Raw genomic sequence first — 26,158 nt, forward strand, 5'->3', positions numbered from 1 at the left:
TTTTTTTTAAGATTTTATTTATTTATTTGTCAGAGAGAGTGAGCACAGGCAGACAGAGTGGCAGGCAGAGGCAGAGGGAGAAGCAGGCTCCCTGCTGAGCAAGGAGCCCGATGTGGGACTTGATCCCAGGACGCTGGGATCATGACCTGAGCCGAAGGCAGCTGCTTAACCAACTGAGCCACCCAGGCATCCCAGTTTTGTCATATTTTTAACAGTTGCACAGTTTTCTATTATTTTGATATCTTATTTCCATGTGGTTCTATTTTAATCATCATATAGTAAGGATTAATTAATTTAGTTAACAAATTTCTCATTATTTAGGCCTTTAATTTTTTCATTATTGAAAATTATATAATATGCTTATAGCTTATTTAGGTTCCCATCCTTGACTATTTTCTTAGAATATGTTTCTAGAAGTAGGATGGATGTAGGTTCAAAGCATATACGTGTGTTTTAAGGCTTTTGAGACACTACCAAAATGACCACCAGAAAAGTTGCATCAATTTAAATTGCCATCAGCAATATTTGAGTGCCATTTTAATATATTTATCAATATAGGATATTATTTTTGTTCAACCTTGATAAAATTTTGTAGCAGAGGGGCACCTGGGTGGCTCACTGGGTTAAAGCCTCTGCCTTTGGCTCAGGTCATGGTCTCAGGGTCCTGGGATCGAGCCCTGCATCTGGCTCTCTGCTCAGTGGGGAGTCTGCTTCCCCCCCCACCCACCCGCCTGCCTCTCTGCTTACTTGTGATCTCTGTCAAATAAATAAATAAAATCTAAAAAAAAAAAAAATCTAAAAAAAAATCATGTAGTAGAAATGGCATGTTATTATTTTTTTTTAAGATTTTTATTCATTTATTTGACAGACAGAGATCACAAGTAGGCAGAGAGGCAGGCAGAGAGAAAGAGAGGAGGAAGCAGGCTCCCTGCAGAGCAGAGAGCCCGATGTGGGGCTCGATCCTAGGACCCTGGGATCATGACCTGAGCTGAAGGCAGAGGCTTTAACCCACAGGCGCCCCATGTTATTATTTTAAAATAGAAATCTCTTACCAGTGAGATTAGACATATTCTTATGTATCCTTATATTCTTATGTTTGTTGAAAAATTGTAATTTTTATTTTTTAAAATTTTATTTATTTATTTACTTATTTATTAGAGAGAGGGAGCATAAAAGCAGAGGGAGCAGCAGTCAGAGGGAGAAGCAGGCTCCCCACTGAGCAGGGAGCCCCATGTGGGACTCCATCCCAGGACCCTGAACCAAAGGCAGATGCTTAACTGAACCACCCAGGTGTCCCCAAAAGTTATAATTTTTAAATTGTCCATTTATTAATATATCTTTTCCTATTTTTATATTTGGTTACTACTAACTGTTAAAAAACTTTTAGTGTATCTTTGTCCCTTTGCTTCCAGATAGCTCCAGAAAAGTACCTTCTATTTAGATTATTGAGTGGCAGTTAACTACTAAATGGGTCATTCCATTAATATTTCAAAATATGTGACTAATATATTCTCCTTCACCTGAGGGATGGAATGGTTCTGTAAACCAATCAGAAAGAAACTATTTGGAGACAGAGCAATGATTGATATTTGCTTTTTAGGTATTCATTAAACAATTAGCAATCTGTTAGTTATTTGGTATGACAGAAAAAAGTTTGTGACAATGGTTTTAGAACGCCTTAATGTCATTGTTTTCTAAATATTTAGTATTTTATATTTTGCTTTCCAGAAGAATGTCTTATCATTTGAAAGGTTTTTTTTAAAATAAGGTTTCTTAATGTTAGTTTGTCATTTTATAAATAGGTTATTTAAACTACCTTTTTTACCCCATGTGGGTGGGTATGTAGAAAATGCTAAAATGTGTTATTCTAAGGAATTTTAGGCTTATTGTGAAAGTAGAGACTGAGTAGTAGTTGCACCAGTACCTATTCCCATTTATTAAAAGCTATCAGAGGCTGGACATTGTGCTAAGTGATTGCATTATCTTCTCTAAGGAACTATGTGAAGTAGGTATTATCTTCATTTTACAAATGAGGAAATTGTGCTCTTCATTTATCTCCTCTATGAAACTGAAAAAAAAAAATGGACTCTCTTACTTGAGCTTATATTTCTCTCAGTACCTAGTTCAGTGTCTTGCATGTGTTTAATATGTATTTTTTTTTTAAAGATTTTATTTATTTATTTGACAGACAGATCACAAGCAGGCAGAGAGGCAGGCAGAGAGAGAGGAGGAAGCAGGCTCCCTGTGGAGCAGAGAGCCCGATGCGAGGCTTGATCCTAGGATCCTGGGATCATGACCTGAGCCGAAGGCAGAGGCTTTAACCCACTGAGCCACCCAGGCGCCCCTAATATGTGTTTTTTAATTAACAAAGGATTATTAGTTGAATTAAATTAAATTGTAACTTACAGATAATTTAACAAAGATAGCTGTTGTGTACTTTTTTCTGGCAATAAACTTAGAGGCTCAGGACATAAATTAGGAAGTAGTCCTTAAAAAATGAAGAACAACAACATGTAATTAAGGTCGAGAGGAAAATATCAAGAATCCTAGGGCTCAGGGTAATTGGACAAAAGAAAGAAAAAATAGAGGTAATTATAGATTAATTAGCCACTGCATCCTAAAAATTGTTATGTTTAACTACAAAATAGCTGGATTATATATAGATTTAAAATGCATACATGATTATAGCAAGAGTTGCATCTGACATGAAACTTGTTTTTCTCCCCAAATATAAAGTACAGTTCATCCAGCTTTCTGTGCTTTGCCAAAAGAATAAATGTCTTTCCAATACTTTCATAGAAAATTGTCTAGTAGTACATTATAGTTAATTTTTCCTATGATTTTTCTAGATGGAAGAGCCTACCTTTCTCCTTTCCAGCTACCTGATAGCTATTAACTGTGTTGCATGTATATCCAAATTGTATCTATATTCACTCATGTATTTTAAATAACTAGTTTAAATTGCGGTGAAATTGCACCCTGTGTTTTGCATTCATTTTACTGAACCCTGCTACTGCAGTCTCAATACTTATTCAATGCTTGCTAGTGGATTACTTACAGCTGTCCTTCTCAAGTGATCATGTAAATCCTCCCTTTATTTTGAGAATTGTAGGTTTTGAATACAGAAAACATTTTCATAATACCTGTATTATCGCAGTGTTATGGTTCTGACACTGTTTTCATTAAAACTTACCACTTACACGAATTTAGATTTGAATCATTTTAAAATCTCACTAGGTGCAGAAGCTATGTGTCTGATAGATAGGTGTGGATGGTAGGCTTTTGCTTTATTGTTTAGTTTTAATGTTAAGGGCTGTTTTCAGATACACTCTCTTTTTTTCTTCCTGCATTTTCTCAAAATGAATGAAAGATTTGTTCTTATAACAAGTTATCTATAAATTATCTTTCTTGAATTTGAAGTCATAACTATCCTAAGGAGAAATGGAAAATTTGCTATTAACATGAAACAGTTGGTAACGTATATGATTGAGGGTGTAACATTAGATTATTTTATAAGTCAATTTTATTTTAATTTGAAATGTCACAGAATCACATTTTGAGTATAGACTTGCTGTAAGCCTTTTTCTTTTAATTATTCCCATATATCATGGGAAAGGGTGGGGGGAATTCTTGCTTTTTATGCTTTGTCTTTTTGAGTTATTTCATTTTCTTATTCCTTTACCTCATTGTAGTAGGGTATTAGGAGAGAGGAAACATACCTGTGGTCAACCAACTGTGTTAAATGAAAGTTGTTTCTTTAGAACTAATTTTTTTTAAAATTTTATTTATTTGACAGAGAGAGAGAGATCACAAGTAGGCAGAGAGGCAGGCAGAGAGAGGAGGAAGCAAGCTCCCTGCTGAGCAGAGAGCCCGATGCGGGGCTCGATCCCAGGACCCTGAGATCATGACCTGAGCCGAAGGCAGAGGCTTTAACCCACTGAGCCACCCAGGCGCCCCTCTTTAGAACTAATTTTAATGCACTAATCAAACATTGCCAGTATAAAGTATCTGAAAATATCTGATGGCAGGAACTATATGTCGTATGTTTTTTTAACTGTACTTTTTACAGTATCTATCAATAGTCTATCATGTTCATTACTATTACTGAAAAATTGATACTACTTGAGGGTAAAAAGGGATTGATGGGAGGCTCAGTAGTGGAGTGGTTAAAAGCACTGAGCTGGACTTCTGCTTCTGGTTATCAACTAACCTCCCCCCAAGAATAACTATAAAAGCCAGAGGAATAAAAGCCACTGTTTGAAGGTATAGGTGAGCACCCAAAACAGTTAAGACATGAGAGCCTAGATCTAAGAGATTGAGAAAAGATTAGCTACACTTTGAGAAGTACCTGACCTTCTATGTCACAATTTCTCCTTAAAGCAGTTTTTGACTTCTCAGAAGCACAAATGTAGGATGAGACATTGAGAAATCAAGACAGAAGTAATTCCTAAGAGCCTAAAAAGCTAAGTAGAGATTTGGGAATCTCACACCGCCTTAGGGACAAAACTTAGATCTAATCGTCAAGCAGAAAGAGGCCTGGGGAACACCCCAGGCTTTCATTTGAGACCCCAGAAAAGCTACAATAGGGAATAGACCAGTCTCAACTGGATCAATAGGTAATCTACTTATATTCTGTTTGCCAGAAGAAAATTAAATCCTCTGTTGAGGAAAAACATCATGAAGAGTTTCTACAAACTTTCATCCATGGTATCCAACATTCAATAAAAAATTATCAGACATGCCAAGGAATAAGACTAAGTGACTGAAAACCAAGAGAAAGCAGACAGTAGAAAGTGACCGACTGGCATCCACAAACTAGCTTTATCAGACACAGACTTAAATTAGTATGTTTTGGCCTGGGGGGAGGTGGCTCAGTCAGTTAACCATCTGCCTTTGTCTCAGGTCATGCTCTCAAGGTCCTGGGGTCAAGTCCCGAGTTAGACTCCCTGCTCGGTGGGGAGTCTGCTTCTCCCTTTCCCACTGCTCCGCCTCTCATGCTCTCACTTTCTCAAATAAGTAATTTTAAAAAATTATTTTTATGATCATGTTGTAGTAGTTAAAGTAACATTCTCTTACCACTCTTGTTGGAAAAATTATATTGGATTTATTCATTGTTTTAAGAATTGACATATTAAAATTCTAACCTAAATTTTGTTAACAATAAGCTTATGTAAATTTATTTTTGAAATATTATTTTCCTTTTAAAGACCCAATCAATCCTTTCCTCTACTATTTACCAAGAAATTTTGATTTTCATTTTAAATGTGCTGCTTTAAAAGGCTATTTTCTAGTGCCATTTTCTTTTGATAATGAAAATTTCTTATATTTATCAGAGAAAGGCTTTTAAACCTATTCTGAAACTCTTCAGGGAAGATCTTTTTTTGAATTAACTGTGGTCACCCTAACTGAAATTGGACCAGGGGACTTTCACTACTTACATTCATAGAGCTACATATCTATGCCAAAGTACATCAGTATCTGCCGGTCTCTGTCTCTCTATTTCCTGGGACAGTGTGTGGCATTTAGTAGATGCTCAGTTAGTATGTGTTGAATGAATGAGAACTAAAGAGAGAATAATCCCTTCTTGTCTTTAGAGAATTTATAATCTAATGGCAGAGATAGGACCAAAATATAGAATATAGATTCTTTAGAGACTTTATAATCTAATGGCAGAGATAGGACCAAAATATAGAAAAGATCAGGAATGCTTACAGGAAAGGAAAAGCTTATTTCAATTAAGCTTAATGATAAGTTTTTATTTGAAGGAGTTTTCATTTGATTCATGAGGAATTCAGAGTCAAATTTTTGGGAAGAGAATTATGACATGTTAGAAGAAGGTATTTGGGCTACTTTTGGAGGACTGCATTGTGTAGGGATAAGATTATTCATCTTGTCATGAGATAGTTATATCCTGAACCACATCTTTGACTATAGAAATGTACAGCAAGGAGCAGAGCTGTCTGAAGGCATGATTGGCTTTTTAAACTTTCTTGTGGAAATGCCTTGCAAATATGGAATTCTGAGACTCTCTGTAACAATGGTCATGTGTTTGCTGAAGAGATAAAATAGATGTTTTTCTATTTTTCTAAAATAAAATATCAAACTTCACATATCAAAACAGAAAACAAAATATAATACCATCTATTTTCATTACACACAATGGCATTTAAGTTTTTTAAGTAGCCCAGCAGAATTATGTTCATAAAGATTCCATTAACCAATAATACGTTTTGTCTCGTTCATTCCCACTCTGGTTAAAATTCACATGTTATTAATGTCAGGTACAGAAATTATTAAAGGAAAAGTAGTAGGTTATTTTATAAAGAACATCTTGTATAATTTTGGAAACCAAGCACAATATTCTCTTAATATTTGATTCCCAGAATGGATAGACTCAGATAGTAGTTACTGATACTGCATTGCTAACTAAATACACCTTAAAAATTTTTTATCAAGGACAAGACTGAGCGTATTTTGCATTTTTTATTCCTTCTTAGGAAGTTACGATTTTACCAAATCTCAAAATACCAAAAGTGGTTTTGAGACTTTGTATTTTATTTTCTAAAAAATCTTCCTAACAACAGCAGAATGAGACTAATCTAATAGTTATGATACAAGGTTTGTTTGTAGTTAATATCTAATTTATACCTAGATCATTATCTCATGTTATATACTATCAATAGAGAAAGCAGTTCATATTTATAGTATATCAGTCTACAAATTCATATGTATTTGATGATTTTTAAAAATGATTTCCCTAGGAAATATAACTTTTGAAACAATGATGGACATTCTCCGAGATAAACCAAGTGGCATTAATATGGAGGGAGAATTCCTGACCACTGCAAGCATGGTTTCTATTTTACCTCAAGACTCCAGCCTTCCTTGCATTCACTTCTTCACAGGGACTCCCGATCCTGAGAGGTAAAGTCATAAAATATTATAAACCAGCAAGTGGTCAGGGAGTAGGGTAGTCACTAGTCTTTGGTGATTTTGCCAGGCTAAATTTTTCTTACACAAATATGACAATAATTTTTGTATGCATTTTCTGTTCAGGTTGTAGTCTTCCATTTCCACATGTACATAACCACCATAGCTATTTTCATTTTTATCGTACAATATTACAATATGTTAATGGATTCTTGTATGCAGTTATCCCTACTCTCTTCCCCCACATATACTTAAAATTGTCAAGAAAAGTAAAGTAGATGGTTTTCTTTTGCAGATTCAATATTACAGTATTAGATGATTAAAAACAGTAAAAAGATTAAATGATGTAGTTGTGCCACATTTAGGTGGTTACTTCTCTACTCATATCTAGAAAATACATGCATATAAAATTTAAACCATCAGTAGTTGAAGTTATATCTCAAATAGGATTTGTACAGACTAGTCATTAGTGTCTCTCATAGAACTTAATGTGCACTACATTTAGAAATGATCTTATAGACACTATCTCCTGTTATGGTCTTTTGTGTTAGTAAAGATATTTTCAAGAATATCGGATGAGACTCATGAATTCCTTATTAATACTGCTGCTCTTTTTCTTTCCAAATCCTAATCCTCAATCTGTAACACTGAGGATTGTCCTTACCCTTCAGCTGTGGAGTTTGCAGTAGAAAATGATGAACTATAATTTCACTTGGGACTGTTTCTGTGCCAGCCCCTTTGTTAGGTTCGTGAGAATACAGGGCTAAAAAAAGTGTGCTCCCCAGCCCCAAAGAAGAGCCCAGTGTACCAAGACAGACAGACATGGGTATAACTAGTATGACAGGAACAACTAATATGTAAGAAATTAATAGAAACTAGAGGGAATCTTAAAAGATTTAGAATGATGCTAAATATTTTTATATCCCCACAAGCCAATTTAATGAAGACTTTTTCTTCTAGATCCATTTTTAAGCCTTTCATATTTGTACCAAATATTCCACAACTCTTGGATACGAGTTCACCAACATTTGGACATGAAGATCCAGTTAAAAAGAAGCCACGTTTTCAGTTTAAGCCTGACAGAAGACACCCACTCTACCAAAAACATCAACAGGCACTGAAAGTAATTGATAAAAAGGAGGTATGATTAAATTATATTGTTTTGTCATTAAGAATAGTTTCAAGTATGATTCAATCCACATTTTGAACTTTGGAATTTCAGCTTTCTTTCCTTCCTTCATCTAAAAATAGGTTTAAAAATCGTTTAGATGTTTAGATTATAGAGCTGTAACCGAAGGTTAAAAATAGTGGTTAAGAATGCATTGTGAATCTTTTAGGGAAAGTTAATGTATTAAATGTAGTAACAGTACCTCACATTTACTGAGCACTTACTATCCACCAGCATCATGGTACCATTACGCAGAATATTTTATTTAATCTTCACATTCTTTGTGAGTAGCTACTATTATTATATCCATTTTACTGATAAGGAATCTGAGACTTGGGTAGTTTAAGCGGCTTACTTCGTTTATATCTCACACCAAAAATGACAAAGCTACTGGAAGGCAGTTAACACTGTCTCTTACATAATGTTCATAATAATATAGCCTTAGATTAATTTTTAAAAAGATTTTATTTGAGAGAGAATGAGAGAGAGAGAGAGAGAAAGCATGGGGGGGGGTCATAGGGAGAAGCCTGCTTAGCAGGGAGCCTGATATGAGACTCGTTCCTGGGACTCCAGGATTATGACCTGAGCCAAAGGCAGGCGCTTAACCAACTGAGCCACCCAGGCACCCAGACTTAGAGGGGTGGGTGCCTGGGTGGCTCAGTTGGTTAAGCAACTTCCATTAATTTTAATGGAAGGTGCTTAATACCTCTTAGACTTAAAATAACGAGTTGGAGTTTTAAAAAAGTGATAAATGCTTGTGATTTTTAAATGTAAGCATTATAGAAGATTAACTTATCTAAAATCTCATCTCTAGAAATAAGCAGATATATTTTGGGGGGGACAGATAGATACACACATAGATTGACAATTTTATAATATCCATACTTCTGCCCTCTTGCCCTCTTCCCTCTCTACCCCAGAGATTAAAAAATAGACTAAGAAGGAAATAGAAGGGCTACCCAAAGTTTTTTTTTTTACAGAACCATCAACTCATTTCCTTCAGTGAAGGAAAAGATTGGCCATCTTATACCTTTTCTCACCTGTTTATACAAGCTCCTGATTTCTATCGCCTATAATTTCTTTTAATCCATCAAAGTATATACATAAACTTTATATGTATATACAAAGTATATACATATACATATACTATATATATATACATGTATGTATATACATATACATTCTTTCTATGTAATATTAATTAAATTAATTGTCCTTCAGGTAATTATTTACTTGCTTTTGTCTGTGTATGTTGGCACAGTTGCCATTCCCCCACCTGCTTTGCTTACACTTAAAAGCAGAGAGTTCTGTCCAGACCTTCTATTTGCTGTGAATTCTTGACACTATTCTTAATTTATTTTGGGCTACTTTGCTTTCACTTAAAACTTTGATTCTGGGGACGCCTGGGTGATACAGTCAGTTCAGCATGTGACTCTTGGTTTCAGCTCAGGTCGTGATCTCAGGGTCATTAGATTAAGCCCGACATGGAGCCCAGCATCGGCCATGTGTGGGCCCCATGCTCAGCAAGGGGTCTGCTTAAGAGTCTCTCTTCTTCTCCCTCTGCTCCTCCCCTCCTTCAAATAAATCTTTAAACAAAAAACAAAAACTTAGAGCATAAACACTTTTTGTAGCCTGGTGGCATGGAGTGAGAAGCAAGCAGTTTGTCTTAGAAGCCCATCACATGTGCTGATGACCGCGCAGTCCACTGGCCATACACTGCCGTACACTGTGTGGGCTTGGCTTACCCTCCAGACTCAGCACAGCCCTGTGAAGAATGATGAGCCCTTTGGCTCTTCTTGCTCAAGTTCTTCAGTGATGTGTTTCAAGACTGTCGGCTCTGGGGGGATTTTCCCTTGTTCCTCCCTGAGCAGCCTCCACACTGCACTAATTGCTTACTATAGTTCTCAAGAGTTGTCAGCTTCCTTTCCCCCTTAATATTGCGTCTGGAAGGTTGATTTTGTAGACTTATTATTAAATTTTTGTTTCATTAAATTGCTGATTGACAGTTTTCTGAGCAATACTGAAATTAAAATTTAAAAGCTGTTGTTACTATTTTAGGCTTTAATAGACATTAAATGTTAGATTGACAAAAGAAAGCAGTGGAAAGAATAGAATTTAAGGGAAGAAGTGTCAAAGAACTGGGTTCTAGTCTATTTTTTTTTAATTTAAGTATAGTTGACATACAATGTTAACATTAGTTTCAGGTGTACAGTATAGTGATTGGACATTCTGTACATTATACTATGCTCACCCCAAGTGTAGCTGCCGTCTGTCACCATATGTTATTACAATACCATTAACCATATTCCTTATGTGCCTTTTATCCCTATGACTTATTCATTCCATAACTGGACATCTGTATTTCCCTCTCCTCTTCACCCATTTTGCTCCCCCTCACTCCCCTCTCCTCTGGCAACCATCAATCTGTTTGCTCTGTATTTATGGGTCTGTTTTTGCTTTTTGTTTGTTTATTCATTTGTTTTGGTTTTTAGATTCACATCTAAGTGAAATCTTACGTTATTTGTCTTTCTCTGGTTCTAATCTACTTTTATGTCTTCGAGTCAATGCTACTGACTTTTAATTTACATTTTTTTTAAGATTTTATTTGAGAGAGAGAGAGAGCGTGAGATCACCAGCATGAGTGGTGGGGAGGGGTGAGGAAAGAAGGAGAAGCAAGAGCAGGAGGCTCCATCCCAGCGCCCTAAGTAAGATCTTGACCTGAGCTGAAGGCAGCCATTTAACCAGCTGAGCCACCCAGGTGCCCCTTAATTTACATTTCTTGATTATTAATGAGGTTAGAAATCTTCTCATATGTTTATTGGACATTAGTATTTCCTCTTAAATGACTTAAATGCTTCTTCTTTTCCTTAGCCTACTTTTCAATGGTTTCTTGGTTGTTTTTGTCTTTTGCCTCAAAGAGGCAAAAATATGTGAATTTTGAGTCTTTGTTATATTGCAAATTTTTCATCTCAGTTTATTGTTTTATGTTTAGTCAATTACATTTGTTAGTCTTTTCCTTTAAGGCATCTTGATTTTATGCTTGAAAAGGCCAGCCTCACTTCAAAATAAACAAAACTTCTGTATTTTCTTCCAGTATGTATATGTGTGCTTGAAAAAAATATTTAGTTCTTTAATTTTGTGAAACTTATTTTTGTGTATGTTATGAAGTAGGGATCCTATTCTTTGTTTTCCAAGAGCTAATTATTCCAATGCCATTTGTAGACAAAATACATTTTTCCCACTCTTATGTAATGTAGCGTTTCTTCAGAAAAAGTCAATACAATTTTATTTTGAAGTCCACATTAAGGTTAAGAATCTTTGTCTTGTGAAGTTCTGCCCCATAATTGTTCAGATTTTTTAAATTATCCTTATTTTCTAATAACTTTCTTCTTACATACTTTTCCTTTCAGTACCTGTTCTATAACTGGTTATGATAATTCATCAATAATTTAAAAATTGCTTCATTCTGTAAAAGTCATGACTGTTCCCCTACCCACCTTCTTGAAACAGAGAAGTCACAGGGAGGAATTATCGATAAAATGTCTTTTCTTTTAGTTGTTCTTTCCTTTGAATATTGCTGTTCTTTTTCCTTTGTTTAATCTGATAATATTAAATATAGAAGCTCCAACTTCATAAAGATCTTAGCCTCAATTTTTAGCAACCTTCCCCATACACAATTTCATAATATCAATTGTCCTATTATTTGTCTTTTAGGTTTCTTGCTTATAGACTAATCCTACACAACTATTCTTATCTTTTCTACTATTTTCTTATCTTTTCTATCTATTTTCAATTTAAAATACCTAGTAAATTGGGGTTAATCTGTTAATTCAATCTAGAACAATGATTTTTCCCAAGGAATTTCATTCCTTCTATATCTAAAGAATAAGAGGAAGGGAACCAAACTAGAAGCAGAACCCAGAATGAATAAATCTTGTCTGTAGAGGTGAGCTAAAATTTGGTTAGACTTGTATGTGTATGTGTTTATTTATTTTTATTTTTAATTATTCAGGAAAAAGCCAAAACCTTGTTGGACAACATGAAGAAACTGGAGAAAGACCTATTCAAAGAGATGGAATCAATTCTTCAAAACAAGCATCTTGATGTGGATAAAATAGTTAATCTCTTTCCTCAGTGTGCAAAAAATGAAATTAGAATTTATAAGTCAAACATTAGTCCTTAGTGGTCATGTATAGTCAGCAAAATCTTCTTTAAAGTCAGAATCTATCACCTATCATCTATCATCTATCATCTATCACAATGTTATCATTGGTAAATGATAACAACCTAATTTGAGCAGATCTGATTATTCTTTAATAGCATTTACATTAATGGCCTATGAGAACTACATATATATAGCCTTGCTGAAATACTGAGAATGAAAATAACATTGGAATTAGGCATGTATATCATGGAATAGCCAGGAGGTATTTCACGTATTTATTTGCCTAATTTTTTTAGCCATAATACCTTTTAAAAAATTATAATAATTAAATATTTAATTCTTCATAAAACATAAAATATTAAAATAATACATACATTTATGTTTATTATAGTTATGTTTGGCCTCAAATAATTTTCTGATTTACAGAAAGCAGATTTTTCTTTAGTAATGAAAATACTGTTTCTCAAGTAATGAGTTTTTCTCATTAGGCACATACTAATCATCTCTAACAAAATATCCTAAATTTACACATTGTCTTATTATAGTGTATTAATTATGCAAATGCGCTTTTATTAAACTCAAACATGCTTTTTTTCAAGGCTTGGCTGACCAGTGAGCTTTTAGCTCTAATTATCAAGCATTTTTTCAGCCATGCATCTTTATAGGCTTTAATATTTTTAGAAGAGCTTGTCTGGGGATTAGGAAATGGGATAAGGGAACCAAGACCTTAGGAGACACTATTTCTGTGTCTCATATCTTTCTCAAATTTTATTTCTGTTCACTCAGTTAAAAACAGCAACAGGAGTGAGACAGTGGCAATGAATAGGATCGTTAGTGTATTATGAACGTTAAGAACATTATAGTGTATAGCGTATTGTGAACATTATAAATGAGTAATATCTACCCAAAGTTTATAAAACTTTGTCAAAGTTACGTAGAGATTACCACGTAAGACTCAAAATTGCAAATATAAACAAAAGAAAAATCCAACTCAAAATAACACTATTTATTGGTTTCTACATATATCTATTTTAGGTATTATCATATTTATTGGTTACTATCACTGTAATTAGGATTATGACTAAAGTAGTAGATCACTGTATCTAAAGAGTGCCCAGGAAATTTTTTTAAAAAGTTCTTTCATAACAACCATAATCCGTCTGATGTTGCTCTTGTCTAATACAGGGCTGCCATTACAAATGAAAAGATATTTGTCTCAAGCACTCAGTTAATTCTGTGTTTGCCTTAGATATGGTTCAGTGTTAGGTTCTCCCCAAATCATGAAGACCCCTGGCCAACCCCTACACCTCTTTTCTCTATCTTAATATATGAGGAAACTAAGGGGAAGCAGTCCCTTCATTTATCCAGGGACCATACTTAAATCTTATTTCTCTCCCTAGGGCCAACATATTTTCTCTTTCTCTTCCCACACCACCCTAGACTCAGCTAGCACCATCTTTCACCTGGACAACTGCATCTGTTTCCTATATCCATTCTTGTTCTCTATCTCCTTCACACGGGTCTCTGCAGCCTGAGTGATCTCTAAGGAACGTAAATCTAATTATGAATTGCCCTCCTAAAACTTTTTAAGAAAATATTTTTTATAGCAAGTTTTAGATTTAGAGCAAAACTGAACAGAGAATACAGAGTTCCCCTGTCCCACCTCCAACATCCCACTCTATCAACATCCCACACTCGAACAGTACATTTGTTATAACGGATGAACCTATGTGGACATATCATTATTGCTCCAAATCCATAGTCTACATTTGGGTTCACTCAATGTGCCTTCTGTGGGTTTGGACGAATACAATGATGTGTATTAATGATCATAGTATCAGACAGAGTAGATTTACTCCTCTAAATATCATCTGTGCTGTACCTATTCATCTCTCCCTCCCCAAATCCCTGACAGCTACTTATCTTTTTGACTGTCTCCATAGTTTTGCCCTTTCTAGCATATCAGATAGCTGGAATCATACAGTATGTAGCCTTTTCTCATTTGCTCTTTAATTTACTTAGAAATATGCATTTAAGGTCCATCCATGTCTTCTTATGGCTTGAGAGCTCATTTCTTTTTAGTGCTGAATAACATTACATTGTCTGGATATCTTGGTTGCTGATACCCACTATTGAAAGACTTCTTAGTTGCTTCCATGTTTTGGCAATTATGAATAAAGCTGCTATAAACATCTGTGTGCTGGTTTTTGTGTACACATAAGTTTTCAGTTTATTTGGGTAAATACCCAGCAACATGAGTGCTGGATGGTATGCTAAGAGTATGTTTAGTTTTGTAAGAAACTGCCACACTATCTTCCAGAGTGACTACGATTTTGCATTCCACCAGCAATGAATGAGAGTTTCTGTTCCTTCACATCCTTGTCATTAGGTACTGTCAGTGTTCTGGATTTTGGCCATCTCATAGGTGTGGAGTAGTATCTCATTGTTTTAATTTGCTTATGACATATGAAGCAGAGCATCTTTTTATATGGTTATTTGCCATCTTCTTTGGTGACATATCTGTTCAGATCTTTTGCTCATTTTTAAAATCAGGTTATTTCTTTTCTTATTGAGTCTAAAACTCTTTTAAAGAATCATTGAAATAAGTCCCAATCCTTAACAACTATCAAAAAGATCCTGCTGATCTTTCCCATCTATATCTTAAACTACAGTTTTGCCAGTGTTTTTTTCTTTTTTTTTGGTAATCTCCTTTATCGATTTCACCCATTCTCCCCATCCACCTCCCTCCTGGCAACCACCAGTTCTCTGTACTTAAGTCTGTTTGTTTCTTCTTTTTGGTGTTCATCTGTTTTGTTTCTTAAATTCTACATATGAGTGAAAAAATATGGTATTTGTTTTTCTCTCACTGGCTTATTTCACTTAGCATTTTACCGTCTGTCCATCCATGTTGATGCAAATGGCAAGATTTCATTCTTTCTTATGGCTGAATAATATTCCGTTGTATGTATACATACCACAACTTCTTTACCCATTCATGTATATATGGACACTTGGGTTGCTTCCACATTTTGGCTATTGTAAGTAATGCTGCAATAAACAGAGGGGTGCATATATCTTTTTAAATTAATGTTTTTGTTTTCTTTGGGTAAATACCCAGTTGTTGAATTACTGGATCATACGGTAATTCTATTTTTAACTTTTCGAAGGAAATTCCATACTGTTTTCCACAGCGCCTGCATCCATTTGCATTCCCCTTTCTAAAAAGCTCTTCCTATGCTGCTCTTCCAAATCCTTGAATGTGCCCAGTTCTTTCACAATGGCTATAAACCCCTGCTTGCACCATTCATTTCATGTGCTCATGTGCTCATGAAATGTGTGTCAGTAGTTCCTTTCATCCTTTAGAACTTTGCTGAAACATGTGTTCCTCAGGAAAGCCTTCCCCATACCACAGGGTCAGGTCTGTTGCTATGCACTCTCAGAGCCACATGTGATCCTGATCACAAGTGTAATTATGTGTCTAACACCTGTCTTTCACAGTAATATAGAAGCTTTGTGAGGCTCGGAACCATCTTTGTTCCCACAGTTGTGTGCTCAGTATTCAACATGGTGTTGGCACAAGCTACATGCTCAGTAAATATTTGCTAAATGAGCATTTGAGTGCTGATGGAAGTAACTTACACAGTCCTCTGTAAAGTTGAGCAAATTACTTAGACAATCTATCTACTTGTTAACCTTTGTAAAGTCACAGGTCAACTTGTTGCCTTTTTCCATATTCAGAATGGGAATAATAACTCCCTAAATACAAGGATTATTGTAAGGATGTGTGAATTAATTAAGAAACCGTTTGGGAGACTTTCACTCTCTAAATCCGATATGGTATTTGGGTTTTGGTAATTGTGTGGGTAATTAATGCCTTGTGGTATAGTTTAGAAAATTTAAGGTTTTCTTAAATTTCATGTATTTCTTAAGTAAAAAATTTAGTAGCTAAAATTAAGCTTTTGGTTTTTTTCTTTTTGGTTAACCCTTAAGTGATAGGCTTTATATTTACCATGATGTAATAAACCCAAGGAATAATTTAATAAATTGAGTACTTTAGAATAAGGTAGTTTGATCTTTGGTGAAAATAGCAATTTATATATTAATCTTCAACCAAAAATTTTATTTTTATTTCAATTCCAGTATAATTAACATACAGTTTTGTATTAGTTTCAGGTATACAATATAGGGATTCAACAACTCCATCTATTACTCAATGCTTATCAAGATAAGTGTAGTTTTAATACCTTTCACCTGTTTCACCCATCACTCCCTCTGCCCCAATCTGTTTGTTCTCTATAGTTAATAGTTTGTCTTTTGGTTTCTTTTCTTTCCCCTTTGTTTTGTTTTTTACATTTCACATATGAGTGAAATCATATGGTATTTGTCTTACTATGACTGACTTATTTCGCTTAGCATCATATTCTCTAGATCCATCCATGTTGTTGCAAATGGCAAGATTTCACTCTTTCTTATGAATGAATTATATATATATGTGTGTGTGTGTGTGTGTGTGTATATATATAAATTCATCCATAAGAAAGAATGAAATCTTGCCATATGTGTATATGTGTGTGTATATATATATGCCATATGTATGTATAAATATATATATATATACACACACACACATATATATAAAAAATTCATCCATAAGAAAGAATGTATATATATAGAATATATACATATATTCTATATATATATAATGAATATATATATACACACACACACATGCCTCATCTTTATCCATTCATCTATTGATGGATATTTGGCTAGCTATTGCAAATAATGCTGTATTAAACATAGGGATGCATATATCCTTTCAAATTTGTGTTTTTGTATTTTTTAGGTAAATACTCAGTACAATTCCTGGACCAAATGGTAGTTCCATTTTTAATTTTTTTCTATTTTTAATTTTTTGAAGGACCTCCATACTGTTTTCCTCAGTTTGCATTTTCCCAGTTTGCATTCCCACAAACAATGCATGAGGGTTCCTTTTCCTCCCCAATCTTGCCAACACTTGTTTCTTGGGTTTTTTGGTTTTAGCCATTCTGACAGGTGTGAGCTGACATCTTACTGTGGTTTTGATTTGCATTTCCCTGATGGTGAGTGAAGTCGAGCATCTTTTCATGTGTCTATTGACCATCTATATGTCTTCTTTGGAGAAATGTCTGTGTCTTGTGTCCAATTTCTTAATTGAATTATTTCTTTTTTTGGTTTCAAGTTGTATAAGTTCTTTATATATTTTGGATACAAACCCTTTTTCAGTTATGTCATTTGCAAATATCTTCTCCCACTCAGTAGATTGTCTTTTAGTTTTGTTGATCAACCAAAAATTTTGTCCTAGAAATAATTATGCAGCCTAAAATTTTGGAAATTTACTTTCTACTTATAAAATTTGCCCAAAATAGATTCAACAGAGTGAATGTTTTCTCTTTTTAATTAATTACTTCAGGGTTTTCTCATACCAATCATAGAAATTTTTTTTGAATTTTTAAAATTTTTTATTTTTTAAAGTTTTTTTTTTAAAGATTTTATTCATTTATTTGACAGAGATCATAGGTAGGCAGAGAGGCAGGAAGAGAGAGAGGAAGGGAAGCAGGCGACCTGCTGAGCAGAGAGCCCAATGCGGGGCTTGATCCCAGGACCCTGGGATCATGACCTGAGCCAAAGGCAGAAGCTTTAACCCACTGAGCCATCCAGGCGCCCTCCAATCATAGAAATTTATCATCTCACCTTTTCCTGAAGAATGGTGATAACATTTCTGATCCTGAACTGTGTTTCCAATCACCAGACATCACTTGACTACCTATGACCAGTGGTCTAAAGTTATTTAATATTTTACATCATATGAGAATTGAAGGGCAAAAACTAAGAGCTATGTTTTGCATAGCAAACATGTAAAGTAATAGTTTTACATTTTTCTTGCTCTTATAAACTTAATGTCATTAATCATCATTCTTAAAATACCAGGCATACTCTACCTTATTCTAAAACTATTGAAAAAAACATTTTTTTTTAAGATTTAATTTATTTGACAGACAGAGATCACAAGTAGGCAGAAAGAGAGGGGGAAGCAGGCCCCTTGCTGAGCAGAGAGCCCAATGTAGGGCTCAATCCCAGGACCCTGAGATCATGACCTGAGCCGAAGGCAGAGGTTTTAACCCACTGAGCCACCCAGGTGCCCCTAAAACTATTGAAGTTTAAACAAAAGGTAGTCATGGAATTAATCAGAACAAAGAAATGAACTTACCATATTGAATGTTAGCCTAAAAGGGGTAATATTTTTTTTTTTTAAAGTTGTCTCTATACACAACACAGGGCTCGAACTCATGACCCTGAGATCAAGAGTTGCATGCTCTACCAACAGAGCCAGCCAGGCACCTAAAAGGGGTAGATTTTAATAAAAATTCTATCAGATAATTTTCTCAGCTGTGATCCTGTATATTAAATATTATGAAATGTGAAAAGGACTCTGTCATATTAATTCATTAATAAAAAGTGCTTACTGAGTGCATTATTGGGCAAAGCCCTGTGCATACGGATCCCTGTGCATAGGGTCACAAAGAATGGAACAATCTCAGGAGACCCATTTAAGAAAACACTGAGGGGCACCTGAGTGGCTCAGTCAGTTAAGCATCTGACTTTGACTCAGGTCATGGTCTTAGGGTCCTGGGATTGAGCCCCACGTCAAGCCCCATGAAGGGCTTCACTCTCAGTGGGGAGTCTCCTTGTCCCTCTGCCCCTCCCCTTGCTCGTGCTCTTTCTGTCTCTCTCTCAAAAAATAAAATCTTAAAAACATTGAAAACTTATAGAAAAGACCTTGATGATGGCTTCTCCATTTTTCAGATTACTCAAAGAAAAGATGTTGGCAATGCAAGTTAAAATAGGTATTTTATTGAGAAACTTGCTTTGTCAGTGAGAGTAAAAGTTACAAATATTTTTATTTAATAAAATTAGCATATCCATAATCCTAAAAATATCCCTTAAAAAGCCTTTTTCTGAAACCTCAGATCATTCAGATCCAGAGTTTTCTCTTAGTGTTTCCCATGGAAAAAGATGCTGCTTATTCCCTTCATGCAAATAATAGAACATGTGTAGTATGCCTTGTTCACAAAACAAATTCTCCAGTTTGAGTTGCCTGCATGCATGTGAATTAGTATCTGTACTGCTGTCAGTATAAAAGTTTCCTTGTATAACAGTGAAACTTTATGCTTACTCCTGAGCATTCTGAGACTTATAATATGGTCATAAAAAAAAAAAAAAAAAAAAAAAAAAAAAGTCTTGCAGCAACATAGTTCTGCTGAAAAAACATCCCCATCCCCTAATTATAACATAAGGTTGGTAGAGGTTAATACTACACAATAAAGTGTAATTTACTCATTAAATACACCAGGCTTCCATGCAGGTTTTTTTTTTTTTTAAATTACATATTTGTTGCATTAAAAGGACAATGATTTAAATCTATAAATTATTCTCTAAATGGCTTTTACATGAGACATTAAAAGTATGAGAAAAATAAATACTTGAAACATGTTTTAAATAAGTTAAACCAGCACTAACACCTAATAATTAAGCAGAGGTTCAAAGATCACGTGAATAGATCTCATTTTAATTTTCTGGAGATAAAGCTTATCTGAGGGCAACACTGAATAATTTTCAAGTTTATAGATTTTTATACATGGATACTTTAAAAAGACTAAATTCTAGATGTAAAAGGATGTTTTTAAATCTTGACTTGAACTATATAGTTTTTTTTCTTTTTAACTACAGGAAATATATTGATAGGGCTATCCTTCTGCACTGTAATGCTTTGTGCAGACACCAGAATTGATATATGAAAATAATTTTGTTGATAAAATTTAAACAGAACTGGTGAAATTATCTTTAGTACAAAAGTTAAAGATTACACTTCTGTTGATAGATTTTGAAGATAATATTTATGGTGGTTCTTATTTGCCTCGTGTGGCACAGATTAGTACTTCGGATACAAAAGCAAGAAAAAAATGAACTTAAAAAAATATTGCTTCTAGTTTTAATGAGTGCTATTTGTCAAGAAAATGGGAAAAACAGAATAAGGAGGCCTTTTATCAGAATCATTAAAATTCTTTTTCAGGAGATGCTATCAGTAAGTGCAAAGTTGTCATAATTTAAGGTCCATTTCCTGCCAGCAGTATACTTGCCAAATTTGGCGATTTAAAGCACAAGTACATTGGATGTCAACTTTGAAATTATAGCAAACAGATGCAGGGAGCAATATTTTAAAATGCTGACATAACTGGCTTATAGTATTTATTATACTTACTATCAGAACTTTAAATTTTGACTTGGTTTTCTCTTTTTCCTAAGTTAGTTTCCTGTGAGTTTTCCATACACATGAAATCACAAAATGTTCGCATGGGGTAGGAACACATCTCACCGAATTTTACAGATGAGGCAACTGAGATTCAGAGAGGTTGTGATTTGCCCAAGGTCACACAGCTTATAAGAAACAGATCTGGGGCTAGAATATGGCCCAGGGTTGTCTCCTTCATAACTTAGGTCCTAGGGGATGGGGATGAATGCTCAATCTCTTTATATCTTTCCGGTGGGGGCGTGTTTGCATTAATAGCAGGGGGACTCTGTTCAGGACTCTTTTGAAGAAATCTATAAAACAAGTACTCATCCCGAAATTCATACTCGTTGGTGATATGTTGGATGACTCCCCCTTGCACCAGTCTATCTCCATATATCACAGCTTCACCGCGGTCAGAGGCAAGGCCAACTTCAATGAGCCAGTTCACCAGGTCACAGCCACAGAAGGTCCCGGCAGACGTCTTTGCACCACACCTGTATGTCAAAGGAATGTTTCACCCATATGTTCTGTAAACCCGGTATCAGCACTGCATGATAGAGGACAAGCAAGGAAAAACAGGAGACAGGGAAACACAGCATGATAGTTAAAAGTGTGGCAGGAATGAAACTATTCTAAATATAAAGGGTTTGTTAACTCACCTGACCCTAGAAAGATCCACCAGAAAAAAATGCCAATAATGCTTGTGAAAACAGAAACATGTAAAAAAAACAACATAATGTAAATGCGTCTACAAAGAAGCATTCTTTTTATAGTACCTGGCCTTTTACAATCAGATCCATTCTGTAGACAGCTGAATATTGTTCATTTCATAAGTTATACTCTTAGGTATAAGAGGTCACTTAATTGCCTCAGGAACATTAATATTTTTTGTAAGCTCCTAAGAAGTGACATTTTAACTAAACTACTCAAATCAAACATCATTATTTTCTGTTTATCACAGTGCCCACAAGTAGTCTTTCTTCTTGCCTTCTGCTGCAAGACAACCTTACTGATAACATTCGTCAAGAAATATTGCATTAGGGAGGCACCTGGGTGGCTCAGTGGGTTAAGCCTCTGCATTTGGCTCAGGTCACGATCCCGGGGTCCTGGGATCGAGCACCGCACCGGGCTCTCTGCTCAGCAGAGAGCCTGCTTCCCCCTCTCTCTCTGCCTGCCTCTCTGCCTGCTTGTGATCTCTCTCTCTCTCTCAAATATATAAATAAAATCTTTAAAAAAAAAATATGCATTAGGAAATAAGGAAGTGTGATCTATCTTGCTACCAATGTTGGGTCTTGAAAATGTACTTTGATCATGAATCTGTTTCTTGATTATTTAAAATCTGTCTTCCTAATGCAAATAAGGGGTACCTCACATATGAAAAAATAAACAAGGGGGGAGGAAAATGTAAAAGAACCAATTAAAGGAATTCTGTAGGTTTTCATACAAATAGGTAAGAGATAACATGAGTCTGTCCACAAGCATTAGTCAAGCTGTAAAACTTGCGGTGCTTGACAACATGTAACAGCGGGTGAAAATCAAGATGAAACGAGAAGTAGGTGACAAACATTTTAGACCACTTAACCACCAATGAGTATAGCGTTCCATATAAAAATTAGAAAAGAGATTAATAGACGTGAAAGATCTTTTCAAGGACATAAAATATTTTAACATCAGTATTTTGCTTAGTAACGTCTTAATTTCTGCTTTGCAATGACAGATATCACTTTGAACAAAAGCCTGGCTATTACAACTTCTGTCTGATCCTTCTCCCTGCTTGTTGATTTTTAACTTATGGCCCAACACTTATAACCCCAGACACGAACTGAATAATAATTGCTTCCTAATGACTGACCAGGCAGCTCCAGTCGCAGCACTGGAACCATAGAGAGTCGCAGGGAATGTGCCGCCGTACAGAATGCTGAGGGACAGGGCCACCAGCTAGAGCCTCTTCATCCGGAAGCAAAAGCCATGCTTCCGACAGTAGGCTGTCACAGTGGGCCTTTCTTAAGTGGAGTGCCCTTTCTTCATTTAAAAAAAATCATTGTAAATCGTTGGAAGTATCCACAGATGGAACTTTGAAATCATTCTCTTTATGGGTCTTTAAGGGTAAGAAACTAAATTTTCTTCATAGTTGACCATTCCCAGAAACTGAGCGAGGACAGGACCATCATATAGATTTTGCTATCCAATTCAAAGATGTGTTATCTAACTTTAGAAAAGAGGAACACAAAGGTTTAGAGAATTGAACTGGCCCAATTCTCAGAGCTCGTAAGTGGCAGACTCAGGAGCTGGCCTCTGGGATCATTGACCGACCAGTGAGTCCCCTTTCTACTAGCTATACCACGCTACCTTTTGTTTATAATAATATACTGGCATAATAATAAAATTATACTGGCAAAAATTATATATTCATAATAAAATAAATATTGTTTTTTTATTTATAAAAATAAAAATTATATATTTATAATAAAATATACTGTCATAATATGTGTAAATATGTGTAAATATAGCATCTGAATGGTAATCTGCATAAATTTTCAAATACACAGTTACAGACATAAAAGTACTTGGCTTTTTATGTTATTTTTTTTCTCTTTTATAATAACCAAAAGTCATGGCACTGTAACATTCATTTCCTGCTGCATGCTCCATACCTTAAGGATTAGAAGAATAAATATGATGTCATAGACTGAAGATTAGGACTTGAAGGGAAAAATAAGCAGCAGAATTAATAAAAGACAAATTTCATTTCATTTTCTTGACAATGTCATTAATAATATGAAATAACGTACCGAAAGGAGATGGAGAATAGAAAGCCACATCTAAATCCAGTGTATCTCATAGCTTTGTGAGAGACACTAATGGCCAATATGAAGTGAATGTTAATATTTGACTACATCTTGGTTCATTCTCAATTAGTTTTCACATTTTATATGGAAATCAGAAGTTATATAACACTTAGAAAGTGTAAAAATCTTACAAATGCTTTTTCTCAAATTATAAACTGACCCATAGCTATTTTAACTTTTACATGTAAATATGCTATTGAAAATAACCATGTAGTTAGTTACAACCACATTACTTAGCCTGTTACAAACCAAAATTAATCATCAAAAATATAATTATCTGGAATTTGTACTTACCTTCTTTCCTTGACAATGTTTCGGATACAGAGGTCACGGTGATAATGGATAAATTGTTGACAGGTCATTTTTATTTCCTCAGGAACAGGAGAACCCCTTTTTTCTGCAGTCTCTTTATTATTCCATAGGAATTCAAGTCTAAAAACCAAAATTTATGGAGGCCACTTTTAAGGAAAGGAAAACACTGAGAGGAAACCCCTTCTTGCTTATCATTCCATCAACATGGCTCTTCCAAAGGTATCATCTTCAACATGCAGATATGGTTAGTCTCTGAAGCAAAGACATAACCTGAGCTTGGTTTCCTGGTCCAAGCAGGTGGGGTGGGGGTGATGTGAGGTAGGGTGGGAGACTTGAGACTTGAACATTTTATAAACCCTCCTGACATATTTGATCTATTTCAGTTTCTGCCAATAAATGAAGTTCTTTTCTTATTCTACATTCTACTGTTTTAAGCTGCAAAAATAATTTACAGAGATCAAATATTTTATTTAATCATTTTCCAATTTCAGTACCACGGAGACAAATACTGGGATCTGGAATACAGCATGATTCTGTTTCTGTAACGTTGGACAATTGATCTGTTGACTTTTTTACCCAGTCAACATTATGAAGCTGATAACTAAGTTCAGTGACTTTTCTATTACGCTTTTCTTCTTTACTGAAATGATTATGACCCTAGTAGCGACATCTTAATAATGTAATGATATCAATGATGACAAAAAAGAAGAAGGAAAAGAAAGAAGAGTGACCATCTACTGGGCACTCTTTATATAGTTGGTTGGATAAAATCCACCAGTACTTCCAATTTCTACCAATTTTGATTTTGAAAACAAATGAGGATATACAAAGTCTTGTGCCCCCCCCTTTCCTGCCACTCCCAAGTTGGAGAATTCCCACTTCATTATTGTATTCACACTATCATTATTATAAAGAAATTCTCAATCTGAATCCAAAGAAACTCAACAAGCAATTAAAAAAAATTTAGAAAGAAGAGAATTTTAGTTTTCTATAAATTGTCAGTTTGATAGAAAGAGAAATCCTAATATCAAAGGAGAATCTGTATTGTCAAATACAGACCTTTGGGGGCACAACATCTATGATTTCCATTTCTAAATACATTTCTTTTTTTTTTTTTAAGATTTTATTTATTTATTTGACAAAGATCACAAGTAGGCAGAGAGGCAGGCAGAGAGAGAGGAGGAAGCTGACTCCCCGCTGAGCAGAGAGCCTGATTCGAGACTCGATCCCAGGACTCTGGGATCATGACCTGAGCCGAAGGCAGAGGCTTTAACCCACTGAGCCACCCAGGTGCCCCTCTAAATACACTTCTAAGTTTCATTTTACTTTATGTAGTTAATGGTATAGGTAGAAGTCTGCATCCATCATTTCTTGTTAAAATGCAAATGACAATGTTGGATTAATCAGAGTTCTCCCAATATTTTCTCCATAGTTATTAACAAAAGATATGTGAATCAACATATAACCTTTCTTCAGTGTTTAACAATTTACCCTTTCTGTAGTCTCCTAGCAGTTACTGAAGGCTTAAAAAATATCAGTATCTTAATAGAATGGCCTTGTCATTACCTTTACAGATACAGATTTATTTCAAAACTAAATTTACCTTCTTTTGAAAGGCAGAATGATTAAATGTTTGTCCAATCCAAAGATGCCAAAGGAAATAAATCCCTATGGAAAAGGAAAAGTTACAGTTATGAATTCAACACTAGAATGTTAAGGACTGGGGAGTTATGGAAACCACCATATTTAGTGCTGAGGGAAGCAAACCCATAGTGATTACAGCAATAGTTTAAATGGAACACAAAAGTCAGGCCCTCTATAAAGTTTAATGCCTGGAGGCAGGTATGACTTGGCTGCCTCTTTCTAGTCATCTATCCTACTAATTAGTTGGAGCACTGGTTTAAACCAGTCCTGAGCGACCACATCTGCATCCTAGCTTATTGAAGAAAAATGAAAACATTTCAGAGCTTTATGTCTTTTTTTCCTCTTTTTAAAAAAAGAAAATAAATTATCTCCTACTGGGATTAGGTATTTACTATTTCTCTATTAACACTTCAGAAATTATAGAATTATATAGTATTTGGTTCTAAGGAAGTAACTGAACTTTATGTGAACTTTACGTGAAATGAAGTTGGCTAGGTGCTTATAGAAAGGCTTTGAAGACTTTGGGAGTGATGAAGCAAACTGGCGCTGGAAGTCAGCCACAGATCTGGACAGTTGCGCCTGCTTGGGGAGGCAAGAGGCTGGGAACTGCCATTTGTCAGGCGCAGCGGTATAAGGATCTAAGTGCTGGTTGGTAGGAGGTGGGATGGAGAATGTAATACACTGCACAAAGGATCTACCTTTCTTTACCCCCAAACTGTAAACAACCAAAAAGGAATGATCTTACTATAACACCTAGA

At 35.1% G+C, this 26,158-nt stretch overlaps 2 protein-coding genes across 4 annotated transcripts in view; one reads left to right on the plus strand and one right to left on the minus strand.

The window, feature by feature from the left end:
- The window catches only part of SCRN3 (secernin 3), a 28,325-nt gene extending 14,589 nt beyond the window's left edge, over nucleotides 1-13,736 (plus strand). For both annotated transcript variants that reach the window (XM_032880485.1, XM_032880486.1), the window contains exons 6-8: nucleotides 6,762-6,924; nucleotides 7,891-8,071; nucleotides 12,111-13,736. In XM_032880485.1, the coding sequence (XP_032736376.1) occupies nucleotides 6,762-6,924; nucleotides 7,891-8,071; nucleotides 12,111-12,281 (515 nt within the window). In that variant the 3' untranslated portion in view covers nucleotides 12,282-13,736. The remainder of the gene's footprint in view (nucleotides 1-6,761; nucleotides 6,925-7,890; nucleotides 8,072-12,110) is intronic.
- Nucleotides 13,737-19,529: 5,793 nt separating this feature from the next.
- GPR155 (G protein-coupled receptor 155) overlaps nucleotides 19,530-26,158 on the minus strand; it is a 30,636-nt gene continuing 24,007 nt past the window's right edge. Inside the window, exons 13-15 of one of the 2 annotated variants that reach the window (XM_032880487.1) lie at nucleotides 25,360-25,424; nucleotides 23,739-23,876; nucleotides 19,530-21,089 (exon numbers count right to left, since the gene is read on the minus strand). In XM_032880487.1, coding sequence (XP_032736378.1) covers nucleotides 20,798-21,089; nucleotides 23,739-23,876; nucleotides 25,360-25,424 — 495 coding nt within the window. In that variant the 3' untranslated portion in view covers nucleotides 19,530-20,797. Of the gene's footprint in view, nucleotides 21,143-23,738; nucleotides 23,877-25,359; nucleotides 25,425-26,158 lie in introns of both variants that reach the window. The other variant, XM_032880488.1, reaches the window with a different exon arrangement.

This window comes from Lontra canadensis, unplaced genomic scaffold, assembly GCF_010015895.1.
Source record: "Lontra canadensis isolate GAN:19392208 unplaced genomic scaffold, GSC_riverotter_1.0 scaffold69, whole genome shotgun sequence".
Taxonomy (NCBI): Eukaryota; Metazoa; Chordata; class Mammalia; order Carnivora; family Mustelidae; genus Lontra; species Lontra canadensis.